General features: G+C 50.1%; 1 protein-coding gene across 5 annotated transcripts in view; it reads right to left on the reverse strand.

The window, feature by feature from the left end:
• Window positions 1-20801, reverse strand: part of PEPD (peptidase D) — a 117729-nt gene that overhangs the window by 62241 nt on the left and 34687 nt on the right. For all 5 annotated transcript variants that reach the window (XR_009216675.1, XM_058529101.1, XM_058529098.1 and 2 more), the window contains exons 7-9: window positions 16090-16134; window positions 6679-6754; window positions 5679-5725 (exon numbers count right to left, since the gene is read on the reverse strand). Coding sequence is in view for 4 of the 5 variants with exons in the window: in XM_058529101.1 (XP_058385084.1) it covers window positions 5679-5725; window positions 6679-6754; window positions 16090-16134 (168 nt within the window). In the remaining variant the exon portion in view is untranslated. The remainder of the gene's footprint in view (window positions 1-5678; window positions 5726-6678; window positions 6755-16089; window positions 16135-20801) is intronic.

Below are 20801 nucleotides of genomic sequence, written 5' to 3' on the forward strand. Positions count from 1 at the left end.
GGTGACATCCATCACCAATGCAACCTGGATCCTCTGCACACCCTGAGGGGTGTGTTCAGAGCCATACAGGGCCACATCTGACCACCATAGCCAGCACGCTGGGAGAGCCCTGGACCCAGAGTGAGAGGAGGGCGATGCGAGCCAGGTATCTGAGACGGTCCTTCAGTGTCACAGTGCCCCAGGAGGGACAGGCAGATGGAAGAATCAGGCGCTCAGCTGAGAAGCTCGGCGGCCTCCCAGAGCGGGCAGTGCAGCCCCTGCAGACGCGACAGAGAAGCCACCCCGGATCAGCTGAGGGTGGTGGAGTGAAGGGTGAGCTCAGCGGTCAACTGTGCAGCGCGAGGCCTGAGGGGAACAGAAAAAAGCCGCTGGTCTGCCCCACCGGCCTGTGCTTTCTGCAGCCACGGTCACCACGGGCTGGGAGGGTTGTGGGGTTTCCTATAAAGTCTCCCACCCTCCAACTATCCTCACTGGAGTGAAATTTCCTAATCCTCAAAAAGCGGGGGGAAACTGGCTTTGTGTGACAAGAGCACAGCAAGCGTTTTACAACCTGCTCTTGGGGTGGGTAAATTGAAAGACCAACCACCCGACCCAGCACCCCACGGCTCGGATGGAATCTGTCTGTGTGTGTGGTATGTGAGCGGTGTGTGGTAGTGGGGCATGTGTATCTATGCGTAGTATGTGTGTATGGTGTGTGTGTGTGGTATGGTATGAGTGGTGGAGTGTGTCTATGGAGTGTGTGTATGTGTATAGTGTGTGGTGGAGGTTGTGTGTGTGTGGGGTGGGGGGGGTGGCAGGGTGTGTGTGCGGTTGCAAGGAGGAGACCCCCTCCCTTCAACCCTGGGGAGAAGACCCACCCCCAATCTGGACCCAGGGGGCACACTGAACACACAGAATGGTGACTCACTCCATCTGGCCACAGGGCAGGAAAAAACAACAAGACTGAGCACAGAGTGGCACAGCTGGGCAAGTTCTCCACTAGCAAAGGACTGAAAGGCAACAGGAGACAAGCACTGTGAGCCGCTGCTTGCGACAGGAGAGCACAGAAGAACCCAGGCTTGCCAGGGTCTCAGGACAGGGTCGGGGGTATTTACCACGAAGGACCCCAGCCAGGGGAGGAGGACAGCGCCATGCTGTCCCTGGCAGACCTCACAGACCCTCTGCCTTTCAAATGACTCCCACAACTCCCACGGAAGCTGCCATGAAAGGGCCCAAAATGTCCCCTTCACAGCTTGAGGAGAAAGAGAGCATAATTTCAATTACGGTCCCAGGCTGTCAGAAACATCAAGTTATTAATCTCCTTGTGGCAAATGTGAGCCGGGACCTGCTTACACAGCCAATGGAGCATGCTCTAAATGAGTGTTCTCAGGTAACTGATTCGGCTGCCAGCCCCACGCCAGCCAGCCACAAGCTGGTTACGCCACTCACATCAAATAACACGAGGCGGTAAAACGGACCGCCTGATTGGGCCTGCAGTCAGAGGCTGTCAGCACCTGATTTACCCAAACATTAACGTCTTACTGGTTTAACACAATTTACTACACCTCAATTGTGGAAAATGATTTCCATTTCCTCTGCACCCCCCTCACAGGCACAGCACAGAGGAGGAGGTGTCTTAATAAATGCCATCAGCTCACTTTCTTTTTTTCAACGTGCCCTCAAGATTTCATAACAGACCTTTGATAATAAAACAACAAAAAAAGATGAGGCTTACAATTAGGTCTCCTGGCCAGCATCTCTGGCGTCTGAGCATCATCATCTTGGTGGCCTGCCCTCCTTCGAGAAAATCAGCCCCATCTCCTGCCCACTCCCTACCCCGCCCTGCCTCCAGTCCTGACTTGCAGGAGTCCCTGCCCTTCCTGCCCTGCGTGCCTCTGCGAAGCTGGGGCGGGCCATGCTCCCAGCAGAACGTCTGGCAGGTTCCAAGGATGCTCTTCCAGCCCAGTGGGTTGGCAGCCTACCTGCGTATCTGGCTGCCCTGGACCTTCTGGGCATCAGTGTGGCCTGTGTTAAAAATGCCATGCCCCGTGGGGAACTACCACCTGCTTTAGACGAGCTTTTATATTCCCCACCTAGTTAAGAAGAGGATGCTCAAGTTCACAGTGGCATAGGAGATAGCAAAAAATAGCTCAGGACATTCCCTTCTTTCTCCTGTCCATTTATGTAACCCACCCACACCTATTTCCTGACGCCAATTACGGGGTAGACACTGGATAAACGAGACAGGGCCTCCAAGAAGCCTCCAGGCTCACGAGGACACAGACCACAAAACTGTGTCCCCGAGCTCCCTAGGGAGGCAGCAAGAGGCAGAGAGACGTCGGCCCACCTCACCGCTGCAGATGCCCCCAGGGGCTCTGGCTGCTATTGGTAGTCGGGGTGCCCTCCTCAAATCTGGCCAGGGTCCCCCCCAAGATGCAACAATATCCCAGGACAACCATCTTCCCACCATCTTTGGGGTGGCAACACCGTCTGCCCTGAAAGGTCACCCCACCTACTGTCCTTCAGGAATAGACTTTGTCCCTTGTTCTCGTCACCTCCGCCTTAGCTTTTCCCTGGAGCAGTCCCCAACCCCATCTCCAACTCAGAAAACCCCTGCCCTTGCTCTCAGGGACCCACAGATCAGACGGCCCCCTGCTGGGCTGAGGCCTGGGAGGGCAGGCACTGTGTCCCCTCTCCAGGCACAGCTCCCCTGGCCAGCCACAGGGTGGGTGTGCACACTTGGCACAGCGAGCTGAGTTGATGCCACTTAGCATCCTCAGGGTGGCCGCTTCTGGCCAAAAGCTTCAGGCTCGTCTCTCCAAGAGCCGCCCTGATCCACAGACGAGGCAGCAGGGAGGCCAACCCGGGGAAGGGGGTGGAGGGGACGTGACTGGTCTGAAGACAAAGGTGAGATCTCAGAGCTCAGCCAACAAAGAGACCCTCCTTCAGACAACAGCCAACACAATGTGGAGACTTCGGATCCAAATGTGAGCAAACCAACTCAAATACGGTGGTTTTAGATGATATGCACTAGACATTGATGATACCGAGGAATTACTGTTAATTTGCTTAGATGTGCTAATGACATGGTGCTCATGTAAAGGAAAAAATTATCCCTATTAACTGAGCACCTACTGATTACTTACAGGTGAAATGACCTGATGCCTGTGATTGGTTTTAAATACCCCAATGAACAAAACTAAACAGAAAACCCCGATGGGGACTTCGAAGTTCATTATACTATCCCCCTTTTTTTTTCTTTTGGATATTTGAAATTTCCCATTAAAAGAAAAAAAAAAAAGACCTCCATTGCCTGGGGTTGGGGGTAAGGAGCCAGGGTAAGCATTCTGAGGGCCCCGGCCCCTGACCCCGAGCTCACACAGGCCCGTGCAGGCTGCAGCAGAGTCGGGCTCTGGGACACACGGCTGGAGGCAGTTCAAGGCCCTCCCAGGAGCCACCTTGGGAGTTGGACTCCCTGCAGCTCGGGGCACCAGGCTGCCAGCATGCAGCAGAGGGATGGGCTCCACGCTGGGCCAAGCTGGTCCTGCTCCAATTTCTGGGTTATTTTTATTTGAGGCATCAGCCGTGGGTCACTATGGGCCACGTCAGTTGGAAACAGATTTCTGGGCCAGTGCCTATCTGACGGACCACTGCCTGGCCCACCTCCCTGGTAGCCCCACAGAACTCTTCCTGTCCCAGATCTTCAGGGGGTGAGCAGGGACCCTGGGAATACCAGAGCAGACACTGCATTGCAGCAGGAGACCACGTGGAGGCAGAAGCTGGGCCGCCTCCGCATGCCCTTCCCCATCTTCCTCAGCATGGCAGGGCTGAGTCTTTGAGGCAGCACTTGTTCCAGGCCCCCTCCCGGGCACCAGAGCAGCAAGGGCCTCATTCACCTCTCATGGCCCAGGATAAGAGGAGAGAAACACAGAGGCTCCCTGCTCAGGACTCCTTTCAGGTTCGACTCTGACCAAGCCACGTGATGGTGAACACAAACGCCCACACTGCCCGCTGCTGACTCCGTCGGCACCCTGCCCGCACCCCGCACTGACACAGCGGGCAGGCCAGAAAGGCTGGGAGGGGGACGTGGAGCCAGAGCAGACCCTGAGGCAGCCGGGGTAACCTGGGCCCTGCAACGGGGGGAAGGGGCGGCAGCACCAAGCTCTTACAGGGCCAGGTAGGAAAGGGCAGCCAGGAGGGGGGAGGTAAAAGGTGAAACTCCTTCTGTACTCACACTTCTGACACCAAAAGGTGGGTTTTCCACACCAAACAGTTCTCCAGTTCTCTGAAGACACCAACTGGGTGTCCTACATTTTAATTCTGACACTAACTGCCAGAGTTGGTGAGACCCCACAGGTTAAGGGCTCAGTCTCACAACACCGTCCCCACTCCAGACACCAATCACAAGTCCGGGCCTCCCGTACTTCTGACTGATTGGCTATAAATCAGGGGTTCCCACGATGCCCCCTTGGGTTTGATAATTTGCTAGAATAGCTCATGGAACTCGGGAAAGCACTTTACTTACTATTACCACTTTATTATAAAGGATACAGCTCAGGAAGAGCCAGATGAAGAGAAGCACAGGGCAAGGTATGAGGCAAGGGGTGCAGAGCTTCCATGCCCTCTCCAGGCGTGCCACCCTCCCAGCACCTCAAAGGGTTCACCAACCCAGAAGCTTCCATTACATAGGCAGGACTAACTGAATCACTGGTCAGACCTCAACCTCCAGCCCCTCCCCTCTCACTGGAGGTCAGAGGGTGGAGCCGAAAGTTCCAACCCTCTAATCACTAGGTTGGTTCCTGGGCAACCAGTCCCCATCTTCTGAGAGTCACTTCATTAGAATAAACTCAGGTGTGGTTGAAAGGGGCTTATTACAAATAACAAAAGACGCTCCTCTCACCTCTATCCCTGAGGGAATTCCAAGGATTTGAGAAGCTCTATGACAGGAACTAGGGCAGAGATCAAATACAGATTTCTTATTATGTCACAGGGGGAGAAATGGCAGCCTCTTCAGTATCCCCTCCCCAGGGGAGCTTCCAGGTGGTGCGGTCACTGGTGGGAGACCCTGGAATGGGGGCCTCCTGCCCCTAGACATGGGTGGAAGGCAGCCACTGGGGCAGTCTGGGTCTGACCCCAGGGCTTCCTCAAGCCATGGGCAGCAGCATGCTGAGCCCTGGGTCCTGGAGCAGGGCTGAGGAACTGGCCAGGCCACACTGATCATGCTGGGGAAGCACTCCAGGGGGCACTGGCTCCCTGCAGGCCTAACTGGAGCTCTCCAGAACGCTTTATGAGCCACTTAACCATCCCGAGACCCAGTTGTCCAAGCACAGCAGACATAATGGCAGTGTTTACACATAAAAATGGCAAGCTGTTTTACTAGCAGCTTTCAGAGTCACAATAGCAGCTACTCGGTAAAGTTTCCTGCAAATTGCAGAAACAAAGTCCGAAAGTGGAATGATGGGGCAGTAAACCATGTGGAAAAGTAATCAAAGACCATTACCATCAAACACTCTGCCAAGAGCCAGGGAGCGGGCCACAGTCAGAGGAAAAACCTCTTTGCCTGCAATGCTGAAGCCTCGCTCGTAATCCCCGCTCAGTCTGCACGTGCCGCCACGGAGCTTCATCTGTTACTTGCTCAGGGAACATAAATTACTGGGTTTCACATTTTAATCTTTACCCAGAGAAACACAGCAGCTTACCTTTCCATCTCATATTCTTTCATTCCCACTTTTACAGCCTTCATTACCTGGAGGACGGATATTAAGCAAAGACATTTGTATTAAGCAGATAAGTAACAGTGCCTTATAAATAATGTATGGCACTTTTTCAAAAGAATCCTTTCTTTAAAAAAAAATAATCATATGTGCACACAGTGGTGCAGAAATGTGACAAATTAGAACTTTTTTAAAGCTCCAAAAGCCACACAGTTTATTTAAACCACTCTGGAGCACTTCCACTTAGAGGCTGATCAACACCCAGCACAGAGCTGCCGCCCAGGTGGCGGCAGGCGGAGGGCAATAAAGACCTAACGAAGATGCATTTAGTGGACACTTAATGCTCGGAAGGCTATGACAACTGTCACTAAAAGGTTTCCTTTAACTTTCATAAAACACAGAGAAAATGAACTCATACGAGAGAGTCTGTTGCCCACAAATGACCCTTGTCTGTCTCCAGTCACAAAGCTGTGACTGTCACTAAGCAAGCTCCTGGTGACCTCAGACACCCCGAACGTCCTTCAGGAAAGACACATGCTTATTTGCTCTGGCTCCTCAGATAAAGTGGGACAGTCTGGGGAAGATCTACGTGAGGACGTTCTCAGAAAATGGATGACAGCATCAAATGTGCTTGAATCACGGTTAAGGACCAAAGATTCTTTACAAGGAGCTGGGACTGCCGGAAGGCCAGGAAAGAGAGCCCTTCCTCCTGGAAGTGGTGACTTCTTTCTGGGAAATTCCCTTAAGGTGAGGACTTGGGGCAGAGCCTCTGCTGTCCACGCCCTGCCCCCACTGGGGAACAGAAAAAGAGCCATCAACTTGTCTCCGGGCTGAAGCGACACTTCCTGCCTACTGGAGTGACACTGGGGACTAGTGCCGCCCTGAGACCGTCCACGTCGATCCTGCTCTCTTGCCCCACACGGAGCAATGCTGCTTGCCTGACCCAGCCAGAACAGTGCATCCAACGGGCCAGAGCCCGGCGTACCTCCTGGTGGGCCTCGCTGGAGACTCGATTGGTGTAGCGCAGAACCTCCAGCTCCATGTCCGTCTTAAAGACCCGGCTGCAGAGACAGAAAAACAAAGCAGCGAGTCAGTGACTTCTGGCGGGGGCTGGCTGGACCCCTCCAGGGAGACCTCGGGGCCCACCACACCCTGCCCAGCCTGGGAAGTAGCACAGGGCCAGGTCGGGCCCAGCCAGGTGCAGATGGGCTGCCTGGGCGTGGGGGTGGTGGCAGGTGGGCCACTGAGCCCCGGGAGTGACAAGCTGCACTCAGCACAGCCGTCCTGACCCAACGTAGCCTCAGGTGGGCAGCTATTTCCAGTTACAAGATCTGGAAGTCGCTCTGGGTGGCGCAAGAAGTCCAGATTCTGCAGCCAGACACTCCTTGCCTCACTGAGACTGTTTCCTCATCCATAAATGGGGATAAAATCTACACAGTGAGGCTGTTGGACCTGAATCTTAAGTGTGCTAACTCCCAGGGCTCTGCCCAGGTGGCTGAAGAGGCCCCCCATTTCCCCCTGACCCCACCCTCCTACCCAAGGGCAGCCCAGGAACACCATGTGACTCAGGCCCTTGCCTGAGACAGGGTGGAGGGTGGGAGCGGGAGTAGGGAGGTGTGGCCCCTTCCAGCTGTGGGTGCAGGTATGAATGTGGGAACAGGCCATCTGCAGAGAAGCAGGAGACCAGGAGCAGAGAGGAGAGACACAGCAGTGAGAGAGCGGGGCTACGTAGGGCAGGCAGGCACAGCCAAGAGACCCTGCTTCCTTTCCAGACTCAGCTGGGCCTCCTGCAACTGGACTCCAGGGGGTGCCTGGGGTCCTCACAGTGAACTCATGTCAATTTGCCCAAATTTGGTTAGGTTTCTCCTCTTTGTAATCAATCTCGTCCCCAAGTAAGACTCACCTAGAGAAGCTAAACAGATATTTGTTTTCTACCTCCACCATTTCAAATAAGCAACTCCGGGTCACGAGTTTTTACGGGGCAGCCAGGCCCAGTCATTAAGAGCGCCGAGTCCTCAGTGCATCCCTCACGGCCAGCTCTGCTCCCTTTATGGGAGGGGATCCCCTTCACCAAAGCGCCCACATGGCTCTCTCTCCCTCTCACACTGCGAACACACTCAAGCACCCTTGAGATCAGCAGAGCCGAAAGTCTGAGGATGGCAGACCAGCGCCTGCCCCTCTGCCCACAGTGTGCCTCTCGTCTAGTCACCGTCCGTCCTCTGAAGCCTGACCACCCTGGGCTGGCCTCAGCCAAGACGGGCTAAGGATGGACCTCCATCAGAGGCAGCGAACCCTCGGGGACTTCACAGAAGCAGCCCGAGCCAGCCACTGACTCACCCCATCTCCATGGTGCCACCTGGCTAGGACCGCCAGCCACTTGTCATCAGGAAGGGAGGAGGGCATTCTGCAGTACAGTGACACCCTCCTAAGAACGTAAAACCTTCTGGGGAACATGGAAAAGACAAACCCCAAGCCCCGTGAGCTTTTTCCAAGTGAATATCCTTTGTTTCTTAAGGAGGCAGACCCTGAAGCCTAATAGCTTGCTCTTTATCATCATAAGGGTGCCTCCGATTCCACATCGGGGCGCTGGGAGCAGTCCCACCTGGGGAACAGAGGGCTAGGGTCAGAGCCATGGGTGGGACTCAGATGAGCAGCTCAGGCTCCTGAGGTCCAAATCCACTCAGGGTAGCCTAGCAGCCCCTGGCGCTTCGTCTCCACAGGCACCCTGCTCGGCACCAGCCCGAGGAACTGGTAAGCAGGGAGCAGACCTCTCTGTTCTCGAATGCAGCAATGACCAGAGTGACAACCCAGGTGGTAACCAGGCCTGCACCCACTCCCAGCCCTCTGCCTCTCTATCCAGCTTAGATCCCTGGGACAGCCCTCTAGACACCACTCTTGCCAACATTTTAGACCCCTAGGCCCTGTGCCCATCCATCCACACGGGCTTGGCCAAACTCCCACGAGGAACAAACCAGAGCGCGTCTGCTGCGTGCCTGCTCCTGGGCCCTGAGGGCTACGGGGAAATCCCAAGGCCGGGTGGCTGGCATAGCAGGCTCATAGTCTCCAGCCTCACTCGGCCTCTGCAGAACCCCAGTTCTGCCATGAAATGCAGAGGGGCATGCATGGGGCTACTCTCAGCTTTCTCCACCTTCCCAATACCTCTTAGCATACCACCACCCCCCTTCTCAGTAGATGAATGAACTCATCTCCTGCTTGAGGGAAAACACAGAAGCCAGCAGGTGGGTGCACTCCCCCCTCTTCTCCAAACTCCCAAGCCTTCCCTCTCCCCTCATCCTCTCCTCCCCTTACAAGGAAACGGGTGCCCTCTTACCGATGAGGCTCAGCCCCCAACACTCACACACCTGGGCTCAGATCCCAGCCCCAACCTCCTCCACCCACCTGCCCCTCTTACTGAAAGCTCCATGAGCACAGACTTACCTCCTCCTCCTCCAGCCAAGCTTTATCCCCCACAACCCCACACATTTCTGGAAAGGAATTCCTAACAGTCCTCGCCTCCAGAAGAAGAAGAGCAGCTTTTACGTTCTACCTCAAACCTCTTCTCCATCTCTTCACCTCCCCTCTCTCTTCTCCCTTCAGCCCCCACCACTCTGCCAGCCGCCCTCTCACCAATACGTGGGACGATGATGACCCCAGGCTGCCAAATCCAGAGGCATTCCATGACCTCTCAGGGGAAGAGGCACAGTGACCCCTGTCTCCTCTGGCATGCGCTCGCTCAGCTGCTCCCCCTCCTCCCCTCCCTGACAAGCCCTCCCCTCCCTGCCCGTCAGCTTTGCTCTGCACCTGCTCCCAACACCCCCGTCTCTGGCACAGGCCTCCCAGCTGCACTTCTACTTGCAGGTCTCCCAGGCACTTCGAACTCAGTGTGGCAGAAACTCCCACCCACTCACGTGCCCCACCTCAAACCACAGCTCTGCCATCGCCCTGCTGCTTACAGAGACCTGGGCATCCTCCTGGACACCTCTCTCTCGTCCGTCCATCGCTCCCACATCCAACTGGTCACCAAGGGCTGCAATTCCGCCTCACAACCTCTCTCAGACCTTTCGTCTTTCTCCATCCAGACCCCACTCCCTCCAGCCTGGACAACCTCTTCTGGCCTCCAGACCCCAGCTCCGTCTGCTCCCTGACAGCAGCTGGGGATCTTCAGGAAATGCAAAGCTGATCATGCTTTCCCTTGCTTAAAGCCTTCCACTGGCCTCCAGATGTCCTCAGGATGAAGTGAAAAGTCTACTCCGTGACTCATCCCACCTGGCCCATCTCCACCACCCACCCCCACTCACCCCCACAGCCGACTCCTCTGCCTGGAACTGGCTCCTGCCCTTTCATCTTTGCTCCCACCTGAAATGCACCTTTCTCGGGGCGGGGGGGGGCTCCCTCTATGCCCCCAGCAGGCTAAGTCCCCTCCACGTTCCTTGGGCAGTCTATGGGAGTCCTCAGTAAACTCTCACACTTGTCATTCCTTTTCATTTACGTCTCCTCCTAAAAGCCCACAGCCCTGGAGGGCAGGGTTCCTCAGCCAGAGAGTGCCCAGCCCAAAGCAGACACACAGTAAGCACGGGTTAGAAATAGTATCTGGGCACTGTACCAAAGCCGGAAAACACCCTACTTCCAACAAGGGGAGAGAACGGCTCATCTCAAAAAGGGAAGAAGGCCTCCTCCACTCCACCCCAGGGGAGTTCACCAGGTCAGCGTGGGACGTGGCTCAGCCCGGCCTCCCCAGGCCTCAGCACTCAGACTCCCATTGCCTCGCCCCCAGCCACACAGGCAGCCCCAGGATCTGAACCCCAGGAGCCCGCCGCACAGGCTCTCCACTTGGCCTCCTCCCTGTGGCTTGTGTACCCTCGTTCCGGAGATAAGCCGGGAAGAGCACGCCCTCAGCCCAAGGAGAAAGGAGACACGGAGCCCCAGCCACACTCTTCCCATCAGAGACGATAGCATGTTCAGCCATCGAGGCCCAGAGTCCTGCTTTATTTTCTAATCTGACTTTGGAGAAGATGGAAAACGAGGCCTCTAGCTGGTTTACTTAGGACTTACTCTTTTAGTTATGTTAAAAAAAAAATCAAACTGAACCAGGGCAAATTATCCCAGAAAGGCAGTTCTCTGACAAAACCAGCCCGGCTGAGCACTGGCCTGGCCCAATTTAATCCAAGCTTTAAAGGCCCTAAAAATAGACGTCTGCCTCGTGCCGTCTTACCCAATTATCCACAGGGTACGCTGGGCCTGAAGTCTCTCTTGCCCAGGCGCCAGGCAGCGCAGCCTGGCTTACTTATCTCCATGACACAAGTACCAAAACCTATTTTTTAAGATTATTGCAGAAAATAATAAGACCTCCCAGCATTCTGCACAGTTTCTCTCCATCTTCAGGAAGAATTCACTGCTCTGAATCTGAGGAGGTTATTTCCATTCCTTCTGAGCACAAAAAGGCAAGGAAAAGAGGATTCTGCCATGGTCCAGCCTCTGCAGGCCCAGCGGACTCTGGAGCGAGGGACGCTTAGTGCCACACTCAGCCCAGCCTTGTCTGGCCCGAGGATGTGTGGGGTGGTGGTTAGAAATACAATCTGTAAGGTTTCTATCCCCAGGAGAGGATGAAGGCCACCTCCTCCATGAAGCATCAGAGGACCCAGGCCCGGGACAGGACAACATTGATGCCACTTAAGAAGTCTGGGCAGAAGGCAGCTCAGGCTCCTCACTCAGCAAGAGGGGGCGCCTGACGTGTGCCTGGGAGACTCAAGCCCCGAGCAGCCTCGTGCAGGGTGCCCGGCTCATGGCCACGCCCGTGGGCATCACCACACCGAGGGGGCTGTTCATGTAGAAAGGCAGCACCACTGGCGGTGGAGGGGGTGGGGTGAAGGCTCCTCCTCTAGGCCCGGCCCAGAGTCCCCTGCTACAGGCTGGAAATGACAAAAACTGGCCTAGGCTGAGATTCATTTGTGCAATCTTTTTTTTTCCCCTTAAACAGTCACAGGTCACAAAACTGGCTCTGAGTTTTAAACCCAGAATTAAGACTTTAATTAACTGAGGTCTGAATGCTCCACTGATTAAAACAGCAGCAAGACAGGATGAAGTATTTCCAAGATCAGTCTCTAAGCGTCAAAATCCCTCAGTGTTGAATAAAACCCATGTGAAGGGACAGGAATTCCACACCTTCTGGAGATGAATGTGCAGGGGACGGTTCTGTGGGAGCAGGCAAGCGAGATTCAAGACCACAGGACTCCCATGACCATACCCTCCACACCCTGAGACCTAGGGCTACAAGGATAAAAATCTGGGAATAACAGGAGGGACAGAAAAGAAAGAGCCAGATAAAATTATGCTTCCTCAGGAGGCTCAATCAAATAAGTGCTCTCAAAGACACCAGAGCCATGAGGAAAATGAGGGTTTAGCTCAGCTGTGAGGGACTGTGCCTGAGACCTGACTAGGGCCAGGCAGATGCTGGCCATGTGTAGGGAGGCCATGGAACCAGGACCTGGCCCTGCCTTCCCCTCTGCCCGATGCTCCCACATCCTGTCTCCTGCCTTCTGGTGCATGGCAGGTCAATTCTCACTCCGCCCTAGGACCCCCCACTTTCCACTTGGCTTTCTCGTGAACTGAGGGTGAAATGCCAATTCATCAGCAGACAAAGACAGCAACCCTACTGGAATACTGTTCACATACACACCACGAATCCAGGTCTGCATCTACGTACCTTTTCTAATTTGGGACACATTGCCCAGGACGTAGGATCCTGATGCGCTTCTGCCCCTGAACCATCCACACCTCACCAGCTCCCGTGCACAGAAACTCGGGGAGCAGAAATAGATGTTACTCCGCCGCCTGATTAACACACGCAGGACCCCTTCGCTATGTGCAATTAACAGTTCTAAAACTGGCGCATGACTCAGTTTAACACAGTCTCACCTAAAACCCAAGGAGGCGCACGGCAACTGCTCACAGGCTTGCTCTTCCGCGGCGCTTCCAGAGGTGCGCAGCTGAGACCCAAGGCCCCGAGCTATCAGACGGGACAAAAGAATCTCCTTTTATTCCTGCCCTACCTTCAGATCAATTTAATCACTTACAGAACGGGAGAGCAGAACCACAGCCTAAATAACGTCAGTGTGACACCTGCTCTTATCAAGCTTCGACTTTTGCCCTCCACATTCAAACTGCAGCACCCAGCACAAGAAGAGAAATTATCGGTTCTGATCTCACGTGTGCGGGGAAGAGTGTGATTATGGAGGAATTTACAGGAAATCAGAAAGGCGCTGCTGCAGAGAATGGAAAACAATAAAGCAGTCGCAGAAAGGAAATGAATGACACCAAACCAAAATGAGAAAGGAGGCTTCCCCGCCGTGCTGAGAGAGGCTGCTCGTCACCTCCCAGTCAGACAGGCTCCGGGAGAAATCCCAAGTCCCCACCCAGACGCTGACTGGGAGCTGGGGTGCATGTGGGGGGCAGGGGTGTGGTGCTGGAGGAAGCTGAGCTGCACAGCCCCTGGCACCTGCCCCACCACGCCCTGGCCTCACACAAGATCTGTTCAGGGGCTCCAGCACCCTGGCACATCCAGCGGCCAGGAGTGAACTGAGAGAAGGCTGACACCCAGGCAGGCCCCCACCCTCCAGGGGACTCCTTGGAGCCACAAGCAGCAGCACAAAATCCTGAAACCATCAGTCTGGGCTCAGCTCCTGGCTTTTTCTTGGGCAAATCACCTCCTTGTACCCCAGTTTCCTCATCTGTGGCATGGGGATAATCACCTACCTTATAACACAAATAAAATACTTCTTTAAATAAGGTGACATGTGTCAAGTGCTGAGTACACCACCTTGCACACAAGACGTCTCTAAAGGTGACGCCACAATTATTAAGATATGTTAGTGCTTATGCCCTCACTCAGTCCTCGAGCCGCCTGTAAAGGGGGACCACTTCTACTCTCCAGGTGAGAAAACCGAGGCTCAGTGCTATAGACCGAATATCTGTCTCCCTCTGAGATCAACACGTTGAAATCTAACCCCCAAGGTGATGGTATTTGGAGGCGGGATCTTTGGGAGGTGGTGAGGCCATGAGCGTGGAGCCCTCAGGAACAGGATTAGTGCTCTTATGAAAGAGACCCCAGAGAGTGCCCTGAGAACACAGAGCGAAGAAATGAATTCCTGTTGTTGCTGAGCCATCCAGTCTGTGGTGATTGGCAGAAGTCTGGAGACAGAGGTTGGTAGAAGCATTCAAGACACAGGGGCCCAAAGTTGCATGGATGAGTCCTAACGTCACATCACGGAAAGCCGCCCCCTCCCATAAATGAGGGACCTGCCAGCCATTCCACCCAGACTCCTTCCTCCAGTGACTCGAGGAGGGCGAGGGTCATGGCTACCATGGATCTCACCGAGAATGGCTGCAGTCACCACAGAGGCCAGAGCCCAAGCTATTAAAACACAACCCTGAGGCACAAAGGACAATGTGACATTTCTAAAATAGTTCTACTGCTACCAAATGCCAAATAAGTCCTTTCTGCTGCTCGCTTTAATAAAGTTGGGAAGTATTCTTATGAACACAGATCCACCTCAGAGCCTTGGAAATGTCACCAGAATTAGAGTGTGCTTGTTCCGAAGTGACGAACTAATGACTTATCCCCTAGGAGGTGATGGGGTGCATACCCAGCCACGTTCTCCAAAGCACCTGAACTGTAAGTGGCCAGGAGAGAATGTCACATGTGAGGCCTATGTGGACGTGGGCCTGTTCCTGAGCATGCAGCATTTATTCTTCTGCCAACTGGGAGCTACAGATGGGCTAGGCATTTGCTACTTCATAAAAACAAGAAGAGGCAGCTGTGAACTGGAAGGATACAGGCCCCCACCCTCACAGAGTGTGTGGCCGTGACGGGCACTGGGCCAGGCCTGCCAATAAAGCCAGGCTGGCCAGCCTGCCCGCCAGCTCTTCCCAGGGTCAGCACCGATGCCTGTCGACAGCCCTCAGATCTTCACCTCCAGCCCAGCCTCTCTCCAACTGGCACCTGCCTCAAACTCAACATACCCCAAATAAGCCCCTGATCTGCCACAGCACCTGCCCCTCCCAGCCATCCCCATCTTGGTGACACACCACTCAGCTGTTCAGGACGAAAATCCAGAGTCACCTTCAACTCCACCCTCCACTCAGCTGTTACAGCTGGCTGCTCCCAGGAGCATTTCCCTTGACTGCCGCTTACTCTCAACTCTGTCACACCACTGCCACCTGGACCCTGCAACAGCCTCCTAACTGGCAACCTGTTCCCACTCGTGCCCTACAACTGAGTCTCCAGTCTAAGGCTAAAATGGTTTTTAAAATGCAAACCTGATCCTACCATTCTCCTGCTTACATCCTTCAAAGGTTTCCCTTGGTTCCCATTTCTCCCAAGCTGACCCCATGCCAACCCTGCCCCTGCCCAGCCATCTCTCCCATCGCCCTCAGGTGCCACTTCCCCAGTGTGTGGCTCTAGGCTGGCTACACAAGGCCACCACCCTTTCTCTTGTCTCTGGCCTTTGAACAAGTGGTCCCTCAGCCTGGATCATTCTCTCCTTCTCCCCCACTGTGCTTACCCCAACCTCACTAGACGACTCATACTCATCCTTCTGGTCACAGTGTTCCTAAGCTCCAAGCCTACATAAGCGAGATCTCCCAATGAGACGGCGAAACTTGACCAAATGGCCTTAGAGTCAGATGTGAGGAGTCTGCACACTTCCCGGTCAGGGGATGATGTGGCAAAGGTCCCGCTTCGCCTCTCTTCTACGTTCAGAACAAGTGCAGCCATGCAACAAATAAAAACCGTTTTGGTGCTATCAAAGGGCAACTCGATGGCTTAGGGAAAAACTGGTGGCCCATCCGAGTTGGAGGGCCACTTCTGGGGCCCACAGAGATGGTGCCCAACCTGAGAAGGTGTGTCCTGCTGCGACCTGACAGAAACCAGTTACGCTGCAGGAAGGGGCTGCCCACATCAGCAAGGGAAGAAAGTAGGCAATGTGAGAACATGTGTAACAGGATGCCAACTAGTCAAGTCATATGCGTGACAAGAGGAAAACACGTTTACCCTTCTGGTAAGAGGATTATGTATGATGTTTATTTTTACTCTCTTCACTATCTACCTTAACTGAGCTGTATCAGTTTGGCTTATTTATGGTAGGAGTTTTTAAAAGACTCCTAAATAACGGAAAAGATAAGAGAAATTTAATTGACATTCGAGTGACTCACGTCCTTTTGGAAAAACAGACCAACTGACAAACACAAAACAAACAAAACAGAAGAGGCTGAGAGAAGAGGTTCTGGGACCAGCTTGTCTGAGGGGCTCTCTGAGATGAAGTGGGTGGGAACAGCAGGGTCTCTCACCATCCTGAGCTGAGCATAACAAACAGCCAAGGTGGCCACAGGCCATACTCACCACTCCACGATCTCAGGATGAAGAATGGTGTTGTTGACATTGAACCTATTGAGAGAAAACAAATCAAGCCCATTAGTTCAATGGTCTATCATCTCCCAGAAAGAAACACGTAATTCAAGACATACCAAGAGAGGGGCCTGACCAGAGAACGTACCAAACTTTAACTTCATGACGCCCTGGCCCACAGAAGGCCTGCTGCTCACTTCCTGCAGCAGACTCGGCAGCCTGAGCCACGTCCTCTACCTGTGGGCAGTTGGAGAACAACTGCTTAGCAGCAAAACCCCACCCTCCACCCGTGCTAGGCAGACAGGATAGCCGCTTCCGCCAAGTATACCAACACATACACAATGGGAGTCCCAGAAGAAAAGGAGAGAGAGAAAGGAGCAGGAGAATATTTGAAAAAATAATGGCTGAAAACTTGGCCAATTTAATTAAAAACATTCATCTAGACATCTATAAAGCTCAATGAACTCTGAGTAGGATAAATTCAAAGAGAATTCACACCTAGACATATCACAATCAAACTGTCAAAAGATAAAGAGAAAATCTTGAAAGCAGCAAAAGATACTCATCACATACAAGGAATCCTCAGCAAGATTAATGGCTGATTTCTCATCAGAAGCTATAGAGGCTAGAAGGCAGTGGGATGACATAGTCAAAGTGCTAAAAGAAAAAAAATCTGTCAACCAAGATTCTATAGCCAGCAAAGCTATGCTTCAAAAATGAGAGAGAAATTAAAACAGCCCCAGATAAACAAAAACAGAGAATTCATCGCCAGAAGACCTATCCTATAACCCTACAATAAATACTAAAGGGAATCTTTCAGGCTGTAGTGAAAAGACACTAGAGAGTAACTCAAATCCACATGAAGGAAAAAAGAGCACTGGTAAAGGTAATTGCATGGGAAAATATAAAGACAGTGTAAATGTGGTTTTTGTCTGTAACTCCTTTTTTCTCCTATCTGACTTAAGGCAACTGCATAAAGCAATAATTGTAAATCTGTGCTGATAAGCAAAAAATGTATAAAGATACAATCTATATGCAATAACAGCACAAAGGAGCAGAGGAAATGAAGCTATATAGAAATCAAGTATTATTATTGAAACCAAGTTGATATTAATGCAAACTAGATTGTTATAAGTTTAAGAGGTCATTTGTTAATCTCCCAAGTAACCACTAAGAAAATAACTAAAAGAACACTGAAAATGAAATGAAAAAGGAATCAAAATTGCATACTACAAAAACAAAATCAATTAAATACAAAAGAAGGTAGTAATGGAGAAACTGAGGAACAAAACTAATATATGACATATAGAAAATAACAAAATGATAGAAGGAAGTCCTTCCTTATCAGTAATTACTTTGGATGTAAATGGATTAGATTCTCTAATTAAAAGGCAGAGATTGGCACAACGGATGAAAAAAAATATGATAAAACTAAAATGTGCTCTAAAAAGACACATTTTAGATTCAAGTCACAAATAAGTTAAAAGTGAAAAGACGGAGAAAGATATATTATGCAAACAGAAACCAAAAAGGAGCTGGGATAGCTCTCATAACATCAGACAAAATAAAACTTAACTTAAAAAGTTTTACTAAAGACAAAGAAGGACATTTTATATTGATAAAAGGGTCAATTCAGGATGAAGATATAACAATCACAAAAATATGCCCAAACAACAGAGCCCCAAGATATATAAATCAAAACCCGACAGAATTGAAGAGGAAAAGGACAATTCAACAATAGTTGGAGACTTCAATACTCCTTGCAGAAATAGAACTAGATGGAAAATCAACAAGCAAATAGAAGACCTGAATAACACTATAACCAACTAGACTTAACAGACATCTCTAGAATACTCCACCCAACAACAGCAGAATACCCATTTTCTCAAGTGCACATGGAACATTCTCCAAAATAGACCATATGTTAGGCCAAAAACAAGTTCCAATAAATTTAAAAGGACTATAATCTCACTAAGTATGTCCTCTGACCACACTGGAATGAAATTAAAAATCAATAACAAAAGGAAAAGAGGAAAATTCACAAATATATGGAAATTAAATAATGTACTCCTAAATTACCAATGGATCAATGAAGACATCACAAGGGAAACTAAATATACTTTGAGACAAATGGAAACAAAAACACAGCATGCCAAAACTTACAGGATGCAGCAAAAGCAGTGCTTATAGGGAAATTTATAGCTGAAAATTCCTATATTAAAAAAGAAGAAAGTGGGCTGGCCCAGTGGCGCGGCGGTTAAGTGCGCGCGCTCCACTGTGGCAGCCTGGGGTTCGCAGGTTCAGATCCTGGGCACGCACCGACGCACTGCTTGTTGAGCCATGCTGTGGTGGCGTCCCATATAAAGTAGAGGAAGATGGACACGGATGTTAGCCCAGGGCCAATCTTCCTCAAGAAAATAGGGGAGGATTGGCATCAGATGTTAACTCAGGGCTAGTCCTCCTCACAAAAAAAAAAAAGAAGAAAGTTATCTCAAATCAATGACCTAGCTGTCCACTCTAAGAAGCTAGACAAAGAAAAGTAAATTAAATCCAAGGCAAGAAGAAGGAACAAAATAATAAAGATTAGAACAGAAAGAAATGAAATAGAGAAGAGAAACAATAGAGAAATCAACAAAATCAAAACTTGGTTGTTTGAAAAGATCAACAAAATCGACAAAGGTTTAGGTAGACTGACCAAGAAACAAAGAGAAGGCTCAAATTACTAAAATCAGCAATGAAAGAGGGACATTACTACTGACTTAACAGAAATAAAAACAATTAAAACGGAATATGATGAACAGTTATATGGCAACAAATTAGATAACCAAGACAAAATGGACAAATTCCTAAAGACATAAACTACCAAAACTGACACAAGAAATAAAAAACCTGAACAGAACTTTAACAAGTAAAGAGATTGAATTAGTAATCAAAAACTTCTCACAAAGAAAAGCCTGGGACCAAATGCCCTCACTAGCAAATTCTACCAAATGTTTAAAGAAGAATTAATATCAATCTTTCATAAACTCTCACAAAAGGCAGAAGAGGAAGGAACACTTTTCAACTCATTCTATGAGGTTGGTATTACCCTAATACCTAAACCAGACAAAGACATCATAAGAAAAGAAAACTGCAGACAAAAATCCCTTATGAACATTGACACTAAAAAATCTTCATCAAAATACTAGCAAACAGGGGTCGGCCTGGTGGTGTAGTGGTTAAGTTCACGTGCTTCGCTTTGGCAGCCTGGGGTTCGCAGGTTCAGATCCTGGTTGCAGACCTACACACTGCTTGCCAAGCCATGCTGTGGTGGTGTCCCATATACAAAGTAGAGGAAGACTGGCAGAGATGTTAGCTCAGGAACCATCTTCCTCAAGCAAAAGAAAGAGGAAGACTGGCAACAGATGTTAGCTCAGGGCCAATCTTCTTCACCAAAAAAAAAAAAAATACTAGCAAATAGAATCCATCAACATATAAAAAGGATACACACCAAGACTAAGTGGGATTTATCCCAGGAATATAAGGGTACCTCAACATACAAAAATAATCAATGTAATACACCATATTAATAGAATATAGGACAAAACCACATAGATGTAGAAAAAGCATCTTATAAAATCCAACACCTTTTCACGATAAAAACACTCAGTGAACTAGGAGAAGGGAATCTCCTCAACCTGATGAAGGGTATCTACAGAAACCCACAGCTAACGTCATACTTGATGGCTAAAGGCTAAAAGGTTTCCCCTGAGATGAGGGAAAAATCAAAGGACCACAGAATAGCCAAAACAATCTTGAAAAAGAGAAACGAAGTCGGAGGACTGACATTATCTGATTTAAAAACTTCCTATAAAGCTACAGTAATAAGACAGCATGGTACTGGCATAAGGATAAACTGACAGTCCAAAAATAAACCCAATGTTTATGGTCAATTAACATTTTTATTGTGGTAAAATACACATAAAAAATTGCCATTTTAACCATTTTTAAGTGTACAGTTCAGTGGCATTAAGTACATTTACATTGTTGTGCAACCATCACCACCATCCACCTCCACAACTTTCTCAATATTCCATACTGAAACTCATACCCATTAAACAGTAACTCCCATTCCTCCCTCCTCTCAGCCACTAGTAACACTATTCTATTTTATGTCTTAATGAATTTTAATATTTTAGGTACCACATATAAGTGGAATTATACAATATTTGTCCTTGGTCAACTGACTTTTGACAAAGGTGCCAAGAAAATGCAATAGGGGAAAAGACAGTCTTTCCAACAAATCTGTTGGAACAACTGGATATCTATATAGAAAAGAATGAAGTTGGGTCTCCACCTAACACCGTATACAAAAATTAACACAAACTAGATCAAAGACCTAAACGTAAGAGCTAAAACTATAAAATTTTTAGAAGAAAATACGGGTGTAAATCTTTATGGCCTTGGAATAGGCAATGGTTTCTTAGATAATAACACCTAAAACACAAGCAACCAAAGAAAAATAGACTAGACTTCATCAAAATTAAAAACTCCTGTGTATCAAAGGACACTTCAAGTGAAAAGAACTCACAGAATGGAAGAAATTTTTGCCAATCAGACAGGTCTAGTATCCACAATATATTAAAGAACTCTTACAACTCAACAATAAAAAGACAACCCAATTTAAAAATGGGCAAAGGATCTGAAAAGACATTTCTCCAAAGGAG

This window comes from Diceros bicornis, chromosome 34 (assembly GCF_020826845.1).
Source record: "Diceros bicornis minor isolate mBicDic1 chromosome 34, mDicBic1.mat.cur, whole genome shotgun sequence".
NCBI classification, from domain to species: domain Eukaryota; kingdom Metazoa; phylum Chordata; class Mammalia; order Perissodactyla; family Rhinocerotidae; genus Diceros; species Diceros bicornis.